Raw genomic sequence first — 25,780 nt, forward strand, 5'->3', positions numbered from 1 at the left:
TTGGGTGATGGATTGAAGGTTTGTGAGGGAGAAGGCAGAGAAAATCAAGGTAGGGTCATCAACGCATTGAATTATATTAGCATTGGGACTGGCATAGTGAAGTTGGTTGGTAAAGAGAGAGAATAGTAAGGGTCCAAGGATAGAGCCTTGTGGCACCACTATGGAGACCAGAAGAAGGGGTGAGAGGGATTGTTGCCAGTGGACGGCTTGTTGTTGGTCAGTTAAGTAGCTTTGAAACCAGATAATGGCAGTATTGCTAAGGTTATTGGAGGTGAGGACAGTAATAAGTTTGGAGGGGTTGACCATGTCAAAGGCTTTTGACAAGTCCATGAAAATGGCTGATACAGTTTGGAAGTTATTTCTGTACTGGTTAACTATGTTTGTGAAGAATAGGAGAGCAGCTGAGGTGCTATGGGCAGGGTGACAGCCGTGTTGTGTATTGGATAGGAAATTGTGAGATAGCAGGTATTGTATAAGTTGGGAGTGTACTACTCTTTCCAGGATTTTGGACAGGTGGGAAAGGATGGCGACAGGGCGATAGTAAGTTCACATGAGGTACCGCCTTTGTGGAGGGGCAAAATATGTGAGATTTTCCATATACTGGGGACATAGGCTTCAGTTAGTGATCTATTTAGAAGTATGGTTATAGGGTAAATGACAGCATCTGAGCCAATTTGCAGAAAATCAGCAGGGAGATTGTCAGCAGCTAAAGTGGTTGGTTTTAGGTTTTTCAGAAGTTTTTTGATATACTTGGTGGAGACTGGTGTTAACTTGAAATGGTTTGTGTTGTTTTGTGGGGATGTGTTTTGGATTGGTTCAGAAGGGGTAGGGATTGACTTAGTTTGGTTGTTGGCTAGGGTTTGAATGGATTGTGTAAAGAAAGTGTTAAATTGGGTAGCAACATTCACACAAGTGTTAAATGTTGTTGGAGTGGGGGTAGTAGTTTTACCGGTTTCATATGAAACCATCGAATGAACAGTTCGTCGAGTGTCATACCATCGAGACTACAACATCGTAAACTCAAACCAACGAAAACTGAAATCAGCGAATTGCCAATCGTCGAATGGAAGTGCAACACAGTACACACTGAAAGCAAAACTCTAAAAAGTACGTGCATGTTAATACATCGAAGTATCTAATACGAAAACGCACAACACGCTGTGATAGTCAAACATAGTCACAAAACAATTATCACTTTTACACTTAATTGTCCTCTATTTTACAAGTTCAATGTTGCCACCGTAACATCTCAATACTTTAAGTGTATTACAACACTTCAATGATTTAATCTCATTCCAAGTAACGTAAAACTGTACAATACCTACATAATACTGCAGAGCAGGGTAGCACATTCAACTAAAGTAAATAGTTTTACAACACACCGTCAGTTTTTTGTATACACATTTACAAATGTTTCATACCACACCTTGATTAGCCCAGCAATAGCCTGCAACTATCTCAGCAATACTGTTCGCCATTTTAATCTGATATGATGTCATTCTTTACATTGAGAAAAAGCATTTAAATACTTAACTGCACCAGAAATGTAACCATAGTAAGAAGTTTAGGAATATATATACTGTGTAGCAAAAATATAGGGAAGTCCAATAGTGTACATACTTGTATATGCTGATCTCGATGATATGAATTTCGCTGATTTCAGTTTTCGTTGGTTTGAGTTTACGATGTTATAGTCTCGATGGTATGACACTCGACGAACTGTTCATTCGATGGTTTCATATGAAACCGTTTTACCAGGTTGCAGTAGGTTAACTGGAGCCCAGAATTTTTGGGGGTTATTTTGATGTTTGGATTGGATGTTATGATAATAGTTGTATTTGTCCGCTTTAGTAGATTTTTTTGCTTTGCTTCCAAGTTCAAGGAAATTCTGCTTAACAGTGCTGGTTTTATTCTTATGTAACTGTACCCAGGCTTTGTCCCTGGCTTTGAATATGGATCTGGTTTCTTTGCTTAACCAGGGTGCATAATTGGATTTGATTCTAATATTTTTAGGAGGGGCATGAGTATTGAGAATATCAAGGAAGATGTTGAAAGAAAGTACTACCTCATCCAAGGGAAGTTTTTTGAGGTGTTCCCAGGAGCAGTTTTTAAGGGCAGAGATAAAATTGTTAGGATGAAAATTTTTTTCTGTTTCTAATTGTACAGAAGATGGTTTGATTTTTTTTTTTTTCAAAAAATTTTTTATTAATTATATGAATAGCAAGACAATTAAACGATTATACATAACAAGAAGGCATAAATGAACATATAACAATTCATCTAGTGATAACAACCTTCATGAGATTTTGATAAGTTATTTAGAAATAAAACATACACCATATGTACACTATATAAATAAATAAATAAATAAATATATATATTTAACATTAACTATTTAATATGTTTAGAACCTTTTCTAACACAACCAATAAATTTAAAAGCCATTTTCTCAATTTTGTATTATATAAAGTTTTAGTAATGAGCAAATAAAAATGATAACATGAATATCAACTTTTGAAAGATGAATCAATGGAATATGTATTTTAATTAAAGGATAGTTTGTTAAGTTCAAAAGTTTATTGTTTGTTTAAATACTGTAGATATATTTTAATAAATAAACTATGATGAGACAATCAAATATATTTTAGTGATAATTTCATTAATCAACATGACCATTAGTATGATGAGATGCATCTATTAACTAGATAATAATAGTACAGGAACTATTCAAAATGAAATATTATATTTGAACATCTAATTAAAACAGAAACAAGCAAGCTAAATGCAGTAAATCCTTTCCAATAAGTCTGTTTTAACTTCCAAAGCTAAGATTTTATTTTCAATAGTAACAATACTATCTTTTATTTGCTATAAAGATTTACTAAAGTCTGCAAACTGTTCTGAAAAGTTTTATATAGCACTTTGGATTGGTTTTAATGTTTAAATCTTTATTATTTACATTAATAGTTTCTGTAGGTTGTCTAGATGATTTCAGTCTTTTTGAACCTGAATCTTTTCAAAGATGGTTTAATGTGTTGGGTGGGTGTGATCTCTTAAGAGAAAAGGTGGGCAGTGGTCACTCAGACAGTCAGCGAGGCAGCCTGAGTGGAATGATAAGTGGGGAGAATTAAGTAGAATCCAGTCTAGTAAGGATTCACGTTTAGAAGTTTTGCCGGTCCTGGTGGGAGATGTGATTATTTGGGCAAAGCCATACGGGTTGATGTGTGAGGTAGGAGTGGGAGAGCGGCACAGAAGCCAATCAATGCTGAAATCTCCCATTAGGATGGTCTCTTGAGGGAGAGATGTGGTACACCACTGAAGTAGATTTTCCAGAAGGGCAATGTTATTGCCAGGTGGAACGTAACCCCCTATTATATTTAGGTGTTTTTTGAATTTAATTGTTAATCTGGTTACAAGTAGCACAGCATTTGCCAAGTCTGGGATGGGGGTGTCAAGGATGTTAAGTGACAGGTGTTCTTTATATAAGATAGCAACTCCACCTCCTTTTTTGTTTATTATGTCTTTCCATAGGATATTGTAGCCTGGGGGGGGGGTGATTTCTTTGTTGTTAATGACTGGTTTAAGCCATGTTTCTGTTAATGTGACTATCTGGGGAACAGTGGGACAGTATTGCATGTAGATTGTGTTTTACTGACTATGATTCTTACATTTATATTGAGGAGGAGGGGATGATTTGTTTCTTGGATGAAGTAGTGTAAGTTTAGGGTGAGTTGTGTTAGGTAGTGATTCATGGCTAGGTGTAGGACCTGGGTTGGGATGGATGTCACCTGCGAGTTTTAATTGTTAAGCTATGTAATCTTTGAGTGAAAATGACTGGATAGATTATAAGTGCTGTATAATGTTTACAACTAAAATTATGTCAATATGGTTTGTCTTCATTTAAATAAATGTATGACTGCCTATGTCATTGCATAATAATTTAATAAAGATGTTTCTTGTTTAAAAATGGATTCTATTATTTCAGATAATATTTGGAAATAGATTAAAAAGATGTCTATACAAAATCAAGAAACTGGATGCTCTCTATTACAGACATAGATAGTAAGACTTGAGCAGTTTTATGGATGAGTCAGGTGCATTTTTATTAACCAGAGAAGAAGCTGTGTATAACAATTAATAGAGAGTAACCAGAGGAGAAGCTGTTTATGATAATAGAAATGAAGGAATTTCTTTTGAGGGGAAGATGGCAAATGTTAATTGGGATAAAATGATTATCCTCACAGAACAAGGTGGTTTAGAATTACCTGACTTGAAGGGATACTTTAGAACTACACAGTTAAGACTCATATATACAAATCAAATAGAAGGCTATAAATCAAAGTGGAAAGGGATGATGATCAAACTGGGGCAGTGGAGTTTGAGACATAAAGAGAAAGTATGATTCTGGATTCAAATACTAAAGAATAACAACAATTACACAGAAAAATTATATGCATGCAGTAGCAGAAAGTTTCCTAAGAACTAAGCCAATACTGGACTTGAAAAAGTACACTTTAATGATACAGATAACTGCAAGTAGGAGTACAGAAAATAGGCAAGAGAGGCCTGGAATTTTATGGAGGAAACTGGCATGAACAAAGGTTTTGGGAACAAATAACTTGGAAGGGAAAGGTAATAATAGTGAGATGAGGCAAAGCAAAAGTTTGGATTTGCAGGTTACAGACTGCCTTCCCTAACAGGGCCTGATAAAGTAGGGACTGCCAAGTATGAGATCAGGTCTGACAAGAGTTTTTAGTTGAGTTTATAACAGAATTAGTATGGTGCACAAAATACTGTATTACAACTAAAGAATCAATCACAGAAGGATATAAAAGACTGGAAAAAAAGAACAGAAAGGCAACTGACAAAGAAAAATGGGAAGAAATGGGTAGGGCTCCCAAGTATCATGCAAAAAAGTCCAGAACGTTGATTTTTCCATGGAAGTGTTTGCATAGGTATTTTTATACCCAAAGTAGAATTCAAGGATTTTTCCTCAAACAGATAAACAGATGTTGTTGATGTGATGGGGAATAGAGGGTAACTTGGATCAAGTTTTCTGAGAATATAACAAGCTGACAATTTTTAAAAAAATATGTACAGAGCATTTTGAAGGAAATGTTGTAGAAAGAAGTGGTTTTAACTAAGGAAATTATTATTTTTAACGGAGATACAGGATCTGAATTGTCTAGACATAGCCTTACTAAGTTTACTGTTATTAGCTATCAGAAAAGCAATCAATACACGATGAAAATCAAAATATATTCACTATGTTAATGATGTTCTGGACACCATAAAGAAGATAAAAAAATTAGTGGTGGAATCTTTAGAACAGGGAAGGAGAAAATTTCAAAGAAATAAATTAAATTTGAAGGAACAATACAAACAGAATAGTGTTCAGAAGGACATGTGAGGTTTAAGAGAAGGCAGACCTTGAACCTTTTTATCCAATGCTGCAGTAAAAAATATTGGGGAAATATACATATATACTGCATGACTAACAATGAAAATTATTACAATTTGTTTTTGTTTCTATTAGTCTTTATAAACATATGTTTTAATTTAAAATGTGAAGATTTAATAAAAATGTTTAAAAAATACAAAAATAAACAAGTCCATAAATCACTGTTGAGAACAAGCTTAGATGTATCCAAAATCTCCAAGTGGTTGCAAACTTCTGGCCAGCTATGATTTGCCTACATGCAGCAAATCACATTTCAGGGGCTATGAATCATTACGCTTCGCTAAATATGGAAAAGTGTTAGCCAGCTTCGGGATGCCTTGTGTGTGTGTGTGTGTGTGTGTGTGTGTGTGTGTGTGTGTGTGAGATCTTTACACCCATCCAGCACTGTGAGATAGAGTCAATGAAACAGTAGTCTGAGAACAGCATCTCCACACTATGTTGCCTCTGCAATAAGACTATTCATAAGTTTAAGGCTGTACAGATTCAACAATACTTCATACTTCATTACTGATATTAAAATAGACAGTTCTGTTTTGTTTCCCACATGAGGTGCCAGGATGCTCTTAATGTTCTCTTCTTACAGTGAAAGTTAAAAAAAAAAAAAAAAAAGGCAAAGACCTTGCCAACTAAGAACACACATTCCAAAACAAAAGCACAGTGGAACAGCATGGAAATCTAAAGACCAAGCTTGTGATTAATGGAGAACAGCTCATACAGTGTCATGCAAAGTAAAACCATGAGTAAGTATCAAAACAGCAATACATCTAGGAAGAAGACATGCATTTCTTCTTTACAGCTATACTTGAGAAGAGTCTGAAGTGTCACAGAAAACAGTGACATCTCTAATGGTCTCTTCAACTTTTATTTTCTTTCTATTTTTTTTTGTAGCCCAAAAAGCAGCCAAAGTATCTTTTCCACTAACTTTTTTTCTCCATGCAGCTGACCATTTGCTGAATTTGGTGTCTCTTCTTGTTCACTGGGGCTGCCTATCCCTCTTTTCTTCCCCAGACTCACCCCAATCATGGTTGAGACCAATGAGAAGAGTTAGGTATCGCTGGACAGAGTCATATTGCTGCTTTGAGGTCTCCTACTTACATTTACTCCTTGTGCATGCCCAGCAATGTTCCTGAATGGGGCATGCAATGGCTAACCCATTCTGAACCACCCCTTACTTCTGCAAAGAACTGACGTTAGTAATCCACCCCACCCATCTGTGATATCATTTTGTGACGGTTTCACCAGTCTCTATCAGTAAAATCATATCACACATTGTGCTCAGAGATACATGTCCCACCTATCCTACCACCATGATGAGCACACCCATCTTCCCTTGCAAGCATCACCGATGCCAAGACTAGTCAAATCAGAGTTAATTGAGATGTAGTCAGGGCTCTATGTCATAGCACTGGCAAACAATACTTAAATACCATTTCTAGACCATGGCAGAAATAAAGTAAGACAGCATGGTCAGACAAAGCCAGACAACACATTTGTTCTCTTTAAATCAATCACAGTGTGAGCTCTTTTCATAATGGATGGTTATGATTTAAGAAGGAAGTGCAAAGGATTAAGGCTATGAGCTGTTAATGAGCTGCTTTTTATAGAAGAGTGATTCGCTAAGTCTTCATTTGCCTACTGTGTGACTTTGACCAACTCAGTTAACTGGACAGTGCTCTAAGGCAACTAGGAAAACTGACTAGTTTTTTCAATGTTCTGCTAGATTGCCTGTCTCATAACTACCTATGAACTCACAAGTTATTCAGTTTCCTTTACAAGGATATTCATTTATTTCCTATGATATTTTTATTACTGGTACAGACAACCATTTTGCATAAATCCAAGCCTCAAAGCATTTGTACCACTGTTTTTACTTATTTTCTGAATGGAATAACAATTTTTCTCAGTTCTGAAAATGAAAACCCTAATGCATACTTTAAAAATTAAAAATAAGAAAAATCAAAATGGTTCAATATTTAGCATTGCTGCCTCACACAGTTTAGTTCATTCTCTTCTCATCTAGGGTGCCTTCATTGTGAGGTCTACACTGCTACATCTCAAACTGCCCATACGTGTATATGCTGTGTATGCTGTATGTATGTGCATTTTCATTGCCATTCTCCCACGGAATGCTAGTAGTGGCTGGCACATCTGCAACCTTGAAATGGATTAAGTAGGTTATTGGAGTACATATGAATGAATAAAAATACTCTTCATACTAAATGATCCCATTGTGCCAAATATCTTTAGCATCAATCACTCCTGCTTACAACTTGACATGTCATACTTTGACTAGCAGTATCCTCAAGATACACAGACTGCACACAGTGTCAGGGCGTGCCACCTGTTGGTGTAAAATATGGCTCTAGGTGATTTGGTTATGTTGACTGATGCTGCCAAAATGGGCATGGATATTTGCCAGTGATAAGGGGGTTGAGGACCCAGCCTACTCTAACCTAAGTCAGGGACCCCTGCTAATGGTAGGAGGAGTGTATGTGCCTGTACTGGCCAGTGTGTGCCTGCCATAAAGTCCAGCAGCCCTAGGTCAACAAGCTACCGGCCAGCTGGTGTTCAGTTGCCCAGCTGGGGTTACCCGAGATAGCTCTGTTGAGCAAAAGCTGTATGTAAAACCAATCAACCTGACAAACATGAACAAAGAATTGCTACACTCAATGCATGTTCACTGACAGGCCGCAGTTTGTATGACATGATGGTAAAGAACAGGTTGGACATCCTATGCATCCAGGAGACAAGAAGGAAGGGCAGTGCAGCTAAGTCATCTGGACTGGGATCCAGAGTCTACTACTCAGATGGAGGTCAGACTAGAAATGGTGTGGGAATTGTGGTGAGAGTGTGACTTCAAAAGAGAGTGAAGGATGTCATCAGAATTAGAGACAGGCTCATGGCAATCAGAATCCACTGTAAAGACAGGGCAGTATTCATAATCTCAGCCTATGCCCCACAGTAAGGTTGTGATATTGATGGGAAAGAGTACATTCATACGGCAGTTGCAAGACCTACTAGATAAAGCAGAACAGCATGAATTGGTGTTAATAATGGGGGACCTAAATGCACATATCAGGACAGACAGAACAGGATATGAGGACTGCCTGGGCGAAGCAACAGGAACCAAGAAGGAAAGGGCACTCTAGACTTCTATCTGGCAAATGCCTTGATGGTGACCAACACATGGTTCAGCAAGAGGGAGGGTGAGAGAGACATTCACAAAGTCGCATACAACAGTGGCCAATATGCAACTCAGGTAGACTTCCCCCTAGTAAGGAAAGGGCAAATGGGGTAGAAGTAGTGATTGCTAAGTCCTCCCCAGTGAAACAATAAGCCCATAGCATAAACCACTGGTTGTCACAATAAGCTGGAAGCAGTGGTCAGAGAAGGCTCTAAGGTCAATGAAGACTAGGCTAAAGACCTGGAAGTTGACTGGACAGAAAGTAAGGAGTTTAAGGAATTACTCAGGGCTTTAGCACCTCAGGAAAAAGAAATAGGTGGAATTGATGAAGAATGGCACTGCCTCTAAAGATCATATGCGAGGACTATAGAACAGATATGTGGCAGAGTCAGATATAGAAATAAGGTGCATAAAGAAAAGCTGGTGATGGAATGCAGAAGTCCAGGAAGTCACCAAAAGAAAGAAGGATTACAGGAAAAAGAGGAAGATAGAAAATACTGAACAGGCTGTGAATGAATACTGGATGGCTAACAAAGAGCTCAAGACAGAAGTTGCAAAAGCAGAAAATAAGACATCAGAGGCACTCTATCAGCTTCTGGAAAGTAACTCCATAGATGGCACAAAGAAACTATCAGGTTGCAAGGAAAGGACAGAAAAATAAAGATAGTCAGACCCCTTCCATAAGGGATGCAGGCAAAAACCTGCTCAACAGTCTAGAGGAAATCTAAGGCAGATGGAAGGAGTACTTTCAGCAGCTGGTGAATGAAGAAAACCTCACAGAAGCTGTACTTCCTCAGAAAACGCCTATGATGAGAGAACAGAAGGAGCCCACCATAGAAGAGGTAAGAACAGCACTAAGTTAAATGAAGTCAGAAAAAGCAACAGGCTCAGATGAGATTGCAGCAGATATAATAAAGATAGGTGAAATAGGGGGAAAATGGCTCCATACGGAGAGAAAGGTGTATGATGACTGGAGAGTAAGCATACTAGTACCAGTGTTTAAGAACAAAGGGGACATTCACAACTTTGAGCACTACACAAGTATCACATTGCATGAAAATTCTGGAAAGGGTGATGAGCAGTTAAGATTCAGATCAGGCTTCTAAACACAACTGACCCAATATTTGCGTAAAGACAGACAGTTGAGAAGAAGCTAGAGATGAGGAAAGAGTCTACATAGGCACATCTAGACTTGGAGAAAGCATGTGACAAGGTCCCAAGAAAGCTGATTTGGGCAGTACTGCGGTGGTTCAAACATCGAGAAACATTGGCAGAATTAGTGCAGGCTATGTACAAGGAACCAATGACTCAAGTACAAACAAGTGTTTGGTCTCACAGAGGGATTCCCAGTAGAAGCAGGGGTATGGTCAGGGTTAAGCTCTGACCTCACTGCTGTTCATACTGGTGATAGACTACATTTCCAAACAGGTCAAAGGGGACAGATAAAGTTGCTGTATGCAGATGCTGAGGGATTACAGGCAGACTCTGAGAAAGGACTTAGCACAGGACAGGGGAATGGAACGGAATGCAAAACTGAAGGGCACAAGGAATAAAACTGAGTACAGATAAGATGGTTGTAATTGCATCATACGAGGTTAATCAAAAGAAGATGAGGTCCATGAGCCCTGAGTAATTCCTTGAACTCTTGTGTATTCTTTCCAGTCAACAGTCAACTTCCAGGTCTTCAGCCTAGTCTCTGTTGACCTTAAAGCCTTCTCTGACTACTGTTTGCCTTGGAACAGGTTAACAGCTTCACGTGTCAGGGGTGGGGGTGATGAGATGGGAAGCCTGAATAAGGAGGCCAAAGCTAGAATCACTGGGGCTGCAGCCAACTGGCACAGAGTGTTAGGAGTAATGTAAGAGTGCCAAAGAAGCTGAAAAGTAAGGTGTGCATAACAGTAGTGAGATCAGTGTTACTGTATATTACAGAAACCCAGGCAATAAAGGCACAGCAGTTGAGGAAGTTAGAGAAGATAGAGATGAAGTGCTTGATGTAGGATACACATTGTGGACAGATGAAAAAATAAGGGCATCACAGCAGAAGCCAAAGCAGTTCCAAATGCGCAGAAGGTCAAAGAGAACAGATTACAGTGGTTCACACACATGCAGAAAAGCAGAAGACGATCTGGTGAAGATGATTTGGGACAGGCAGGAAGAAGGTAAGAGGAAATGAGGACATTCAGCAAAGAGGTGGATGGACTGTGTGAGAGAAGATCTGTGACAGTCAGGCATGAGTGCTGAAGGGGGTTAGAGTGACACTGAATCAACAGAGATGGCAACAGCTGACAATACCCAGATTCCATGTAGAAAATGGGAAAAAAGGAGGTCAATTGATGGTGATTTCATATGGGAGACCCCACTGTATAATGCAATCTGCAGTCATCCCCATAGTCAGTTAAAATTCCCTGCTCTGTAACCACCCATATAAAACATACCACTATATGCCAAGAAAACAGAATATCTGTATCTGTGTGAACAGAAATCTATTACTGAGTAAACAATTTCCTTTACACCTTTTACTGAACATACAGCACAGCACTCTTGAAATGGGGATACTGAATACATTATCAACATTCTCGAGAATATACCCACAAAAGACCATGAAGGATGTGTTCCTACCTGTGCCAGGACAGTGATGAAGTTTCTATTCAAGTGAACAGCTTCATATAGTGCCAAAAGAATTGCTTCATTTGTTCTAAACAAGGGAAATACAGAAATTGGGTTACATTCAAGAACACTAACAAATTGAGGGAAACTAAACTATATACACTAAGTGAGACATGCCAACATTAAATGTCAGAAAAACAAGTTAGAAGTAGTATGTATTTGTGTGTAGTGTGTGTATGTGTGTGCATGACAAACAATTATACAACAAAACACAGATATACTCTTACCATTATGGCTGATTTATGAAAGGACCCTTCCTTAATGCAGCCTACATCTAGCTCATTCTCCTCTGGAAGTCTCCCCACAATATGAGACAGTGGTGTCCACATAAAGCACTCTGTGAAATCATGCATCAACTAAAAAAGCATGGTCATTCACTGTACCTGCCAAATTACTCCCTCCCCCATCCCCACCAAAAAAGATGAGCACCTTCCTTCAAATTAATTTAGAAATGACAAGGAAGACTTAGTGCACACACTGCTAATAGGGAACTCAGAGAAATGGCTGCTATGCAAACTGATGAAAAGGAGAGGAAAGCAAAAATGGTGGAACAGCAATTAAAAACATAAGCATATACTACTTGAGGAACTGAGGGATATGTCACACAGATATCTTGAGGTTTACAGCGCAGCTTAATAGGTAGGTACTAGGCTATCGGCCCTGGGGCCTATATAAGCCTAGCCAAAAAGGTTCCCTCGATTTTGCCACACAAGAAAATTATTTTCCTGTGCCCCTGTCGAGCAGTGCCACAGAAGTGATCCCTGGGGTGAATTTTCTATTTCCCATCCAGTCATCAAGAATTTTCTTAAAGAGGGCCAAAGCATGGGAAGTCTCTGAGATAGGAATCTATCCCTCAGGCATGTTCTGTTTATTGTGGTGATAAGGTTTAGGTCCCTGGAGTGTGTGGTTCAGAGAGATTGGGATTTCTTTAAGTGTAGCATGTCCAACAGCTTTGGGTTTGACATAGCTTTGTATGTTAGGCAGAGATCGCCTCTGAGTAGGTGATATGCAACGGAGTAGAGCTGGAGTTTTTTGAGACTGTCTACGTATGGCATCTGTTTAGTGAGGTACTTCTGTGGCCCTTCCAATTGTTGTGTCTTGTGAGATACATGCCAAATGGGGCACTGTACTCTATAATGGATCTGATGAGGGATGAGTAGAGAGGAACAATGACCTCCTTTTTTCTAGAGGAGAACACTTTTGTGATGAGGTGTGCCACATAGAAGGATTTCCTGACTACTGTGGCGATGTGGTTATCAAAGGAGAGACTACTGTCCACCTGTGTCCCGAGGTCTCATCATACTTTTGGTGTTTAATGAGCTACCGCCTATGTGATAGTTCATGGGTACGAAGTTTTTCCCAAAGGGGATGACAATGCACTTCTTGGCACTGAACTTGAGGCCATGACTTTGACACCAAGCATCTGTTTCTGTGAGGCCCTTTTGTAGAATGTCTACATAATTAGGTGATTCTATTATGGCTCCCAGTTTGCAGTCATCTGCAAACTTTGTTAGCCAAAGACCTTCTGTGTTGGCCTGTACTTCAGAGAAGTAGATGCCGAACAGGAAAGGATGACCCAGGACCGAAACCTGTGATACTCCACTCGTCTGAAGTTGGACTTGGAGTCAGCTACTTTTACTGTGTGGGTTCTGTCAGTGAACCAAATGGCCACCCATCTTTTGACAAAGGGATTTATAACAATTCAAAGTTCAGAGGTAACAACCCTCAAAGGCATAATTTAGTTTAAATAAGTTGGCTGAGGCAATGGGAAAGTACAAAGCCCTCAGCATAGACAATGAATACCTTAAAGGGAGTTTAAATTGTTGTATTGTACCTAAAGGATTAAGCGTTTATAAATTTCCCAATAACATAACAGTAAGAAAAGATTTGTACAAAGAATTATTAGAAGTGTTTAACAATTGTGATTTGGATGTGATTAGAATTATTATTAAGCAAAATGATTACAGATGAAAGAAATGCAAACAAAAATAGAACGCCTTAATTCTGTTATTAGTAAAGATGGTGTTTCGTAAAAATCTACTGCCAATCATTAGCGAACCGGAGTTCCGCTGTGGCAACCCCTTACCGGGAAAAAAGCCGAAAGACAAACAACAACTAAAGACTTATTATACATTGTGGAGACGGAAAAGCAAAAATATTATGATGTTTTGGATGATACTGATGAGAAGTGTATAGCAAATGGTAATAGAAAAATTAAAAAACTAGACAGAGATATTTTAGAGTATAAAGAAAATCGAAGTTACCCTAGGTCCAAAATATTGAATTTTAATGACAGGGATGACAGACGGAACACTTTTGAGATGCCAGTAGATGGTGAAGAGAATAATTTTGACAATTCTGAGAACAATGAACTTGACCCTTTAGAGTACCCCCCCGCCATCAGATGCTCCAAATGATTAATGAATCAGAGGAACCCCAATTATCATCAGCAATCGAGGGGGTTTGAGGGGGAGGGGGAGATGATAACATGTGGGGCTGGGAATAAAAGTTCTTGTGTAAATAACACTTTTACTTATCTAAATTACAATATATTTAATTACAGTACTGTTGACTTGAAGACCATTTTAATTTGTTATCTAGAGGTTTTAAATTTATTCCTTTTTATAAAAATGATCTTACGAGTTTATTATTTGATTTGAAAAGTTTTACAAGGAAGTTAAACTTTCACATTTTATTTCAAAACAAAGGAAAGGACTACACACTGGGTATTTTAAAACATAAAAGTGAATTTAACCCCCCTTTACACCCTCAAATTAAAAACTTTGAGATGGTTGTTGAAAAAGAATTAAAGCAAGCAGCAAACACCTCCCATTTTTTTAGGGATAACCTTAACAAGGATGAAAGAAAAATATTAAAAGAACTTCAACATGACAAACCTATTAGGGTTATGAAACCCGATAAAGGAGGTGGTTCTGTTATAATGGATAATGTGGTCTAAGAAGGGAAAATGAACTTTTTAGGGGATTCCAGTACCTACTCTAGGGTCTCTAAGAATGAGATTAACTTAGTCTATAGGAAAGACTGATTTGGCCATTAATGACCTACTATTGGAGGGGCTTATAGACTTGAATACTTTTAAATATTTGAACGTGACACAACCTAGAATTCCTACAATTTTTGGAATTCCAAAAGTCCACAAGGACCAAATTGATCCCCCTTTACGACCCATTGTCTCTGCGGAAGGTTCTAACACTGCTGCCTTAGCTAAATATACGGATACAAAATTAAAAGCTATTTGGGGTATGGAGAACTTTATCTTGAAAGACTCATGGGACTTTCTCAAAAGTACTGACTTAGAACAATCCTATGAGAAAACCATTTTTGTTACTGTAGATGTTAAAGATTTAATCACAGTTATTCCCCACGACCTAGGTTTAGATTGGCTTGAAAAGGCCTTGGTGGAAAAAGGCCCTATACCTGTTGACCAGTTACATGTCATTTTATGTCTTATGGAATTAATACTAAAGAACAATTTTATTTATTTTTGTGGGGAATTTCTTCATCAGGTGAAGGGGTAGCAATGGGGGCCAACTGTGCCCCCACTTATGCCAACATCATCTTGGCCTGGTGGGAAAAGTCATTTATTTTTAATTCTGAATACAACTGTTGGGTCCTATATAAGAGGTTTCTTGATGACATTTGTATTTTTTGGAGAGATTCAGAAAAAAAATTGAGAGAATTCTTAGACTATATGAATAGTAAAATATTTATAAAGGTCAACTCATTAGGGCTAGTGAGTTCACATATTTAGATGAAGACTTTGAAAGAGAATGTGACTATTTAGAAGGTTTATTTCTTGAAAGGGGGTATCCCAAAGACATGTTGAGGGACACTAGGGACTATGTGAAGAGTCTTCGAGACACCAGATATTTTCCCACTATGGGAAAGAAGGGAATTTTTAATACTACCTATTCCGTGAACACGAATAATACTGATTATCAGATGGCTTTTGCCATGGAATACAAATTTGACTCTAGGAAGTTTCAGAATGAATTTACTTAGGAATGGGACAGGTTTAAATCCCTAACAGATTTAAGAGGTTTACCAGAGCAGCCAGCTAGTCTTATTTTCAGGAGAGGAATAAATTTAAAAGATTTGCTAGAACAAAACAGTACCTTTGCTTGGCAGGATAGCGGTAAAAAGAATGGTACTTTTAAATATGGGATGTGTGGCCAGTGTGGTTTCATTTGTAATGCCAATCGTACGGAGACTAAAGGTAGAGACAAAGTCTTACATAGTTCTAGTTTTAGTAATTGTAATACTAGCGGACTAGTTTACTTGGCTACCTGTGGTCAGTGTCAAGCTTTTTATGTGGGGAAGACAGAGCGCAAACTAAAAAGACGGATATACGATCATGTTTACGACATCCGGACAAGAAATGAGAAAAATGCTTTGTTTAAGCATTCCCTAGAATGTGACCAAGCCAAATTCTTTTTGTTTGTTATTGAAGTTGTACCCAAGGACATCTGAGGGGGATTATGGGAAACAAAATTGGAATACCATGAGGTGTATTGGCAGGTCACCCTGGACGCATGCAGATTTTCAGGCTTAAATGACAATGTCTCTTATCGCCCCACTTCTAAAATTAAGGGCTGCAAAAATATGAACTTTTATTAACAAGGGCATTAAGACTGAGTTTTTACATTTATATAAATTATTTATACAAACCATAAGTATACCCCACTTTTCATGTATTTATATCATTTAAGGATTTTTAATTGCAGTTGGTTCTTTAGTTGACCACTAGATGGTAGTAATGTTATGTGCAGATTAGATTTAGAAACATTGGATGTTTCATGTACAATTACACAAAACACAAAGAACAATCATTTTAACATTTTTTTTAACTTTTCAACTCATGAAGTTGTTTTAATTTTATTGTTATTTAATTAGTGTATGTATTTACATCTCCCCTTTTTTACATTTTTTTATCAAGACAAGTATTTTAAGCTAGGGTTGTTTAAGGACAATGCATTATTTATCAGACAGTGAATTTTATTGGTTGGTTAGCAATGGTGTGTTTAAGTCTCAACAGGTGTTGAACGGCTTACTCTTTGAAGAAGTCTGTAAAGGGACGAAAACATATTGAAGTGTGTTAGCATTTATGGTTGCTTATTTGTGGATGCATTAATAAACAGTATCTTTTTTAGCTGAGTTTGCGTTTATCAGTGACATCCGTGCAACCTTGTGGTTTGGTTACATAGGGATTTAGGCCCAATTTAATGAGTTTTTCTATAATCCCAGAGTGGGGGATGGTATCAAAAGCCTTGGCGAGGTCAAGATAGGCTGTGTGTACTACCTTGCCCTTGTCTACAGCTCTGGTGACGGCTGTGTGTACTACCTTGCCCTTGTCTACAGCTCTGGTGACTGCTTCAAACAAGTCAATCAGGTTTTGTAGACATGATCTACCTTTTACAACAACTTGGCTGGAGATTCCCTGTTTTCTAACACAGTGGGAAAAGACTGGAACCTCCTTCCCAAGGAACTAACATCACTTCCTTCCTTGCCTCTCTTTAAACAAAGACTTAAACACACTTTAAAACACACTGGTTATGTCCATGCAGTAAATCTGACTAACCTTTCCCTCTGCTAATATTATTTCTTCACCCTACCAATTTTTCACACATATTTGTATCATTTCTATGATGAAGAACTGAACTGGTGACCACAATGAAACATTCTGGTAGTTTCTATCCTGCTTATTGTTAGTACAATCTAGTCCATAATAACGCTATGTCACTTTTATCAGTGTAAATAATTCATCTCACCTTCTTTATGATTTCTATACTAGTGTAAATAACTTTTTTATCACTATTTTTATTATTGATTCTTGTATATTTTTATTTGAACTACTTTCATTTACCATGTTTCAACTATGAGTACCATCCTTGTTTTGTATTTCAAGTTATGATCTAATTATTAATGCTGGAGCTTTTCTCCCCGGGCCTCTACTGAAAATGGAAATATATCCAGCTAGACTAGCCCGGTAAACAAATGTAAAATAAAAAAAATAATAAATTTACAAACCTAAACTGAGTGGGGTCCAGGATTTGGAGGTTACCTATGTCTTTGTTTATAAGCTTCAAGATGATACGTTCCATGGCCTTGCAGACCAGGCTTGTCAGGCTAATGGGGCGGTAGTTTCCAGGGTCCATGGTGGCATCCCCTTTATGAAGTGGGATAACTGTCATTGTGTGCCATTCAGTAGGCAAATAGCTTGAGGTGAGGCTATGACTGAACATGGTGCTTAGGTGGGGTGCCAGTTTGTTCTGTAGTTCATGCAGTACGCAGCCTGGGATGCTGTCAGGTCCCATGGATGTTGTGTTCTTGGCTTTGGAGTGTGCGGTCTTTACTTGTTCATCCATTATTATAGGGGCTTTGCATTCTTCTGGTATTAAGATGGGCCCTTTGGAGGGGTGAGAGGGGGGTAAAGTTAGCACTGAACCTATCTGCCAGGATGTTGGCAATATTGGTTGGTTCTGTATATTTAGTGCTATTGTACTGTAGCTCAGAGCAGATCTGAGTGTTGCCATTGAGATTCTTGACATAGGTGTAGAATGCTTTGTGCTTGTCTTTGGAATCAGTGCCGATTTTATTTTCATAACTGGGCTTTGGAGGATTTTATGAGGGATCTCAGCTTCTTGCTGCGACTGACCAGGGAGTTCCTCCAATCTTGGGATTTTACTCTTTTTTTTGCAACAGCTTCTTCCTTCTGTTGTAAAGTTTGTTTATGGCAGGGGACCACCAGATTGGCTTCCATTTTTGGAGGATAGCGTCTTGGTTCTGTAGGGGATGGCATGATCCATGCACTCGTGTATGTGGTTATACAGTGCATTTGTGTATGATTCAGCAGTTGTACCTCTATTTTCCATCTGCATGGGTGTCGTGAAGTTTGCCACTTCTGTCATAAGAAGCATGAAGTTGGCTTTGGAGTAGTTTTTGACAGTGGTTTCCTTAATGGGGGGTGGGCAGTACCAGAACAAACTGAAGGAAAGAACTGTAAAGACTTTATGATAAAATTCCTCACAAATTGGACTGGGAATTCTACTGATGACGTTAAAATGAAAAGAGCATGTACAGTAAATCTTCCCAATTTGAGACTAATAAAGCAACAGACGTGTACTGATTAAGCTCAGACATATCAGCTAAAGGAGGATATCCTACTTTATGGCAGATGGGAACAATATTAAAGGTTGGAGACACAAGGGTTTATGAGGATAATGACATTTCATTACAAACACAGACTAATAGAAATGCTTTTCTTCTTTCCATAAGACTGTAGAGAAATTAAACTTCACTTCGTGTTACTGTACCCTGTATTACTACTAGTCTTCTATCTACTTGCATAAAAACCTGCACAAACCCTGAAAAGGCACACAATGAAATGCCAAAGAGAAAAGAGATGGTTGCAGTCAATAGGTGTAGAAAAGCAAACTATGGACACTTCAAGGAAGAGATTCCCTGCAAAGTCAGATAATTTTTTTCCAAAATAAATTGACTGTAAAAAAAAAGGATATGAAACAGTTTCTGAAAAAAAAAACAAAAAGACTTAATAAATAAACACAATGCAGTGGGAACAATGAATGAGAGCACCACTTAAAGCAGTGGTCTCCAACCTTTTTTGCACCAAGGACCGGTATCAATATAAGACAATTTTCCATGGACCAGCCATCTTGCGGCACGCATAATAAAGTAGATATTTATTTATTTGACATTTCTTTAACGAGGAGGCCAGACCCAGGGAGAAAAGCTCCAAAGTACAATAAAAAGACAGTTGGCAATAATCACCAAAAAAAAGTATAGATTCTACTTAACGGCATAACATTGATCTACTATGGTTCAGAGGTAAGTAAACCTAATGGCAACCTTACTGATTTTGTGTTTGTAAGAGCAATATTTAAATCTGTCCCTATTTGGCTCTGTTCAGCATACCTCTCAACTGTACAGATTTTCGCAGAATTTTTCCCTCTGAGTTTTGGTCCGATCCTCATAACATCTGTGATTTTCTGGCATAACACTGGGATGATCTGAGGACTGAAGTCATTAAGTAATGATAGACATTTCTATTTCAGACCTCATATCCTTCAGAAAAATGTATAAAACAAATCCTGTTATTCTAGCAACTTTCTATGGTTATAAGAGCAATATTTAAAATCTGTCCCTATTTGTCCCCTCCATTCTGTTAGGCTTTGTCCAGATTTTTTGCACTGCTAAGAGGTTGAGAGGTGTGTGTGTGTGTGTGTGTGTGTGTGAGAGACGGGGGGGGGGGGGTGAGTGAAGTGCAAGACTGATCACTGGAGGCAGCAGCAATGAGGTTTGTGTCCCTTTCATCCATACCACACACACAGTTCTATTTTGCATTCATGCACGCATTCACTGACACACATCGTTCTCACTCTTTTCCGATCTCTCACAAAGTCTCTCTCTCATTCATACCTGCATTCGCTCACACATCACTCTTACTCTCTCCTGATCAAACACACTCAGTCACATCCTCATTCATACCTGCATTCATTCACACATCGCTCTCACTCTCCTGATCTCTCACACACAGTCACTTCCTCATTCATACCTGCATTCATTCACACATCGCTCTCACACCCACTTGCGCATTCATTCATAGATCGCTCGCACTGTCACACCCACTTACACATTCATTCATAGGTTCGTACTAGGCTATCTGCCCAAGGGCATTTATAAGCCTAGCCCAGAGTTTTTGTGGCTTTCGCCACCCCTTTAGTTTGAAGAAAACTATGCCCATTGTTTTGCTGTGCCTCTGTCAAGCAGTGACACTGAGGTAATCCCTGGGGTATATCTGCGATCTCCCATCCATTGGTCAAGATTTCTCTTGAACATGGCCAGCGAGGTGCTCTGCCTCACATGTACCAGGATTTTGTTCCACAGCATAGGGAGTCTTTGGGTGATGAATCTGTCCCTCCAGCATGTCCTATTAATGACAGTGTCAAGGTTTAAGTCTCCCGCCCTTGTAGTTCTGAGGGATCTAGATTTTTTGAGGTGAAGCACGTTCATCAAATCTGGGTTTGACATGGCCTTGTATGTCAGGCACAGGTCACCTCTGAGCAGGCGGTAAGCGACTGAATAGAGCTGAAGTTCTTTCAGTCGGGCAGCATAAGACATATTTTTGAGACCCTTTATCCTTTTGGTGAGGAACTTTTGGGGCCTTTCCAGCTGCTGCAGGTGTCGGGTCAGATACATTCTGAATGGAGCATTGTACTCAATCATTGGTCTGATGAGTGATGAGTACAGGGAGACGATGATCTCCCTTGATCTAGATGTGAATCCCTTCATGATCAGGTGGGCAATGTAGAAGGTCTTCCTAACTACTTTAGCAACGTGAGTGTCAAACGATAGGTTACTATCAACCTGAGTCCCCAGATCTCTGATAACTTCTTCTGTGCTCAGTGGATTGCCACCTATATGGTAGCTAGGGGTAACCTTGTTTTTCCCGAAGGGTATGACTATGCATTTCTTGGCGTTTAACTTTAGGCCATGGCTCTGGCACCAGTTATCCGTTTCTGTGAGACCCTTCTGAAGGATATCCGTGTCAGATGTGTTTTCGACTATGGCGCCCAGTTTGCAGTCATCTGCAAACTTTGTCAGCCATACCCCTCCTGTGTTTGCTTGTACTTCAGAAAAGTAGATGCCGAACAAGAGTGGGCCCAGGACTGAGCCCTGTGGGACCCCACTTGTGACAGGCTTTGAGTCTGACATGGCGCCAGCAACTCTGACCCTGTGGGTTCTGTCACTTAGCCAGTTTGCAACCCATCTTGTGATGTATGGGTTTACATTTAAGCTGATGAGTTTTTCGACAATACCTGAGTGGGGTATTGTGTCGAAAGCCTTTGCCAGGTCGAGGTAGGCTGTATGGACTGCCTTTCCCTCATCAATGGCCTTGGTGACTGTTTGAAAAAGTCGACCAAGTTTAAAAGGCATGATCTGCCTTTGACAAAGCCAAACTGGGTTGGATCCAAAGTCTGCAAGTTCCTATGTCTTTATTTATGAGTTCCATTATGATCCTCTCCATGGCTTTGCAGATCAGGCTTGTCAAGCTGATGGGACGGTAATTTCCAGGGTCGGTGGAGGCACCGCCTTTGTGAAGTGGGACCACAGTTGCCGTGCGCCACTCCTCGGGTACGTATCCTGAGGTGAGGCTAAGATTAAACAACTGTCCTAACTGCGGGTTTAATTACTCGTTGAGTTCGTGGAGCACACAGCCGGGGACACCATCCGGTCCCATGGATGCTGTGTTTTTCACCTTAGAGAGCAGTTCTCACCTGGGCGTTAGAGATGTTTGGGGGGCTACAATCCTCTGGTATAGATATCTCTCCTTTTGGGGGGGGGAGAAGTTTGCACTGAACCTGTCAGCCAGTATATTGGCAATGTCTGTAGGTTCAGCAATTTTCACATCATTTTGAACTAATTCTGAGCATATCTGGGAGTTTCCTCCCAGGTTTCTAACATAGCTAAAGAAGGCCTTATGATTGTCTTTTGAGTCCTTAGCGATTTTTCTCTCAAAATTTGCCTTGGATGATTTTATGAGAGCTCTTAGTTTTTTACTTATAGTGATCAAAGGTGTCTTACCTTTTAAGGATTTTGCTCTATCTTATAGTAGCTTCCTCCTTTTGTTGTAGAGCTTGTTTATGGCTGGGGTCCACCAGACTGGATGCTTGCCTTTGGTACAAAGAGTCTTTGTTTTGTTTGGGATTGCCTGATCCATGCAGTCCTGTAGGTGCTGGTAGAAGGCGTTTGTAAGTGATTCAGTGGCTTGGGTAATGTTTACCGCCAGCTCGGGGGCCTTAAAGGAGACCACACTAGTCTTTAGAAGTTTTTCACTGTGGTCTTTTTCATCTTGGGTGGGGGCAGGATGAGGACCTCCAGTGAGATTAGTTTATGATCTGATCTCACCAGTGAGGGGTATACTTCCGGTGTTGGAACATTGTGATCCCATGTTCGTGATGATGAGGTCAAGTATGTTTTCACCTCTTGTGGGGATGGTGACTAGTTGTTCCATGGCATTTGAGTTTATGAACTCCCGGAATCTTTGGCCTAGAGTGTTTGGGCTTGAGTAGTGATCCCAGTCTATATTAGGGTAGTTGAAGTCACCTAGTATGATGGTGTTTGGAGATACATTTATCCCCTCCAGTGTTTTCAGGAAGGCTATGTGAGTTTCCTGAGTTTGAGAGGGTGGCCTGTAACATGCTACAAATTGCAGAGCAGTTTTGCCTATGGTTAATTGCACCTGGATGGTCTCCGATGCATCGTGCGTTGCCACCAACCTTGAGGTATGGGTGTCCTTGATGAATATGGACACCCCCCTCCTTTCTTGGTGTTGTCCGGATTTTGGGGCCGGAACGCATGGTATGAGGTAAAACCTGATAGTGCTGGGGTGCTCTCAGGAGCCTTGAACCAGGTTTCAGTCACAGCACAGACATCGATGTTCTCCATACTGAGAAGGGCCTCGAGTGCGTGCATCTTGAGGTTGAGACTTCTGGCATTAAGCAGCATTACCCTTAGTTTTTTTCCTTTTTTGTGTTCTAGGGTGGTAGGTTTAGAATTTGAGCCTTGCCTAAAAAAGGCACTATAGGGGTGGCAAGAGCCTTTGCCAATATCCAGAAGCCCAGGGGTGACAGGTGCAAGCCGTCCCTTGCGAAGCAGCATGGCTTGTCCAGCATGTCATCCCAGGCAGACAGACATTGGATCCCCTTTGAATGACACCAGAGTTTAAGCCAATTATTAAAGGTGATCATCTTATCTTCGCATTGTGGCATCATTCTTGGTGAAGGTGGGATACTGCTGAAGGTCAGGGTCATACCTGCCTGGGCTACATAATCAGAGAACTCCTCAATGTCTCTTTTCATGTAGTCCAAGGAGGTGCGTCTCAGGTCGTTTACACCAGCATGGACAATGACTGAGTCGTACTTGTACCTGCTGTTGAGAGACCTGAGTGCTTGCGTTATGTGGCGGATTCTAGCGCCCGACAGGCAGCTTACTGTGACCTTTTCCTTACTCAATCTGGTGAGCGGGACGTCAGTGTGTCTGACTATGAAGTCACCAATGACGAGTGTGTCTGGCATTGTGTTTGGCCTTAAGGGCTGTGACTGTTTAGCACACTGACTGTGTGGTCTATGTGTTGCATGTGTTGTGTCTTGAGGTGGTGGCTGTTTGGGTGTCTGCTTTGGTGGCCTCTGCTGTTTTGGTAGATTTTTGATCAGAGCCTCCGAGTATGTCTTTGTGTGTTTATGTGTAAGATTTGAGGTTTTGATAGTGCTATGTGAGACTGGGTGTGTGGTGTGTGTGGTACCCTTCTCCTCCTGTCTGGTCTTGCCAGTCTTATGTTGAGAGAGCTCGGCCTCCAGTTTGGCTGTATAGTTGCATCTATCGCATGTATTTGTGTTTTGTGGGAGAAGGAGAGGGTTGTCTGTGTACATGAGGCAATTGTAACATTGCCTCAATATTCCCAGGTTCACCAGCTGAGCAGGAGAGGACACTAGCAACTGATCCCTCGACATGCTAGAAGGAATAGATAAAAAACTTACAAAAGTCTCCGGGGGATGTGGGTTCTAGGCTGGTGGAGTACTATCTATAATACGAGTGCTTTATCAAGGTGAAAGTACTGTAGGAGCAAGTGCTAGGCTTTACAGATAGAGAATAGTCTACTTGGGAATCAAGTAGAGATGAACTTTTTTTTTATAGGATACGCTGGTTAGATCAGCAGTAAAGTTCGAGGAAGGTAGTTTTAAGGGAAAAATTGAAGAGTGGAATTTAGGTAGCCCGAATAGTTTAACCTTGTTCAACCGCCGCTGCTCTTGTGTGCAACAGTGGCAACTCCGTGCTAACGCGTGCTTTATAGCAGGGGGCTGGAAAAAACAGGAAATGACCCAAAATGGCCAACAAATTACTAGTTGCTGTCTCTAACCACTCCTCTGAGGACAAACAAGCAGCTCAGTACTCCTCATTCCCACTGGTGAGTAAAGAAACTACCTCTGGCCACACAAGAAAATGGAGGAACACAGGAACCAAATACAAAGCCCAGGGATCAGCAAAATCTGATCACTGGAACAACTAACTAGGAAAGTTTAGGAATGCAGAAGTATTTTTTTGTTTTTTTTGGGTTTTTTTGCACACAGACAGAAAAAATACAGTAAATGCTTTGTTTTTGACTAAATTGCTATCAAAGGCTGGTACACTTGAGTGTATTAGCCTGTTTGTTACTTTTAAGCAAAACTTTAGCCAACAAGTGCAATCAACAATTTAAGCACAGAAAAACAGGAAAATCAGGTAATAAAACAGTAATATAGGCACAAACAGTAGTCGAAAAGCACAAAAGATCGAAAAATGCAAAATAAAAAGTTTAAAAAATACTTATAATCAAGAAAGTTGATTTTTCTGCTCTCTGCTGGCTTAGGAACTCTGCAGGGGACCACGAGGAGCTATGCCAAGTTATTGCTCTCACTGTCTGTCACACCCACATGCCAAGCACTCACTCACACATTCACGCATACATCGCTCTCACTCTTACAATCACACACACACACACACACACACACACACACACACACACACACACACACACACACACACACACACACACACACACACATTCTTTTGCTTTCATGTACGCATTCACTCACACACGCAGACACAAACACACTCATACAGGCATTCACTTACCTGACAGCCCGGTACCAAGTGCTCCGCGGCCCAGTGGTTGGGGACTGCTGACTTAAACGACAAATGTTTACATGGGAAAATATTTATAAAAAAAAAAAATTGGGAGTCGCATTCTGAGCCACAGCCACTGAAATACTAAATATTTTACATAAAATAATTCAACGATTAATATAAAAGTAAGAAGTATTGTACGTCAAAATTTCACTTAAAAAATGAAAGTTTATATTTAACTGAATGGGGGAGCAGTACTACATGCTGTCTCATAACATCCCTGTTCTCAAACTGAAAGTGTGTTTATGTTGCTTTTAATAAAGGTAAAAACAGAATATGGAAGGGGGAGACGAATGATGAATGAAAAAGGAAATTATGTAACGGTATTTACTAAACAATACTGTATAAAATTAACTTTATAAAGCATGCATTAGGTTTAGAAATGAGCGCAAAGTTAATGAGATATATACACTTACTAAACGTAAAAACAAGATTCACAAAAATAACACTCTAGAAAATCAGACTGAGGGATCTATAAATACCGAGAAACATATGAGCAAGGTTGTTTGGTATAATTAAAATGTAAAAGATGCACAATGAAATATTATTGGCCTGATGAGTGAGGAGTACAGGGGGTTATAACCTCACTTTTTCTGGAGGCAATGCCCTTACTTATGAGGTGGGTGACGTAAAAAGCCTTTCTTGCCACTGTGAAGACATGGTGTTCAAAGAAAAGGGTGCTGTCAACCTGTGTGCCCAAATCT

At 39.7% G+C, this 25,780-nt stretch overlaps 1 protein-coding gene across 1 annotated transcript in view; it reads right to left on the reverse strand.

The window, feature by feature from the left end:
* ARMH3 (armadillo like helical domain containing 3) overlaps nt 1-25,780 on the reverse strand; it is a 2,648,735-nt gene that overhangs the window by 2,308,154 nt on the left and 314,801 nt on the right. Inside the window, exon 11 of the mRNA XM_044055591.1 lies at nt 11,265-11,340. Within this exon, the coding sequence (XP_043911526.1) occupies nt 11,265-11,340 (76 nt within the window). The remainder of the gene's footprint in view (nt 1-11,264; nt 11,341-25,780) is intronic.

This window comes from Protopterus annectens, chromosome 14.part0, assembly GCF_019279795.1.
Source record: "Protopterus annectens isolate FY-2018-M chromosome 14.part0, PAN1.0, whole genome shotgun sequence".
NCBI lineage: Eukaryota > Metazoa > Chordata > Ceratodontiformes > Protopteridae > Protopterus > Protopterus annectens.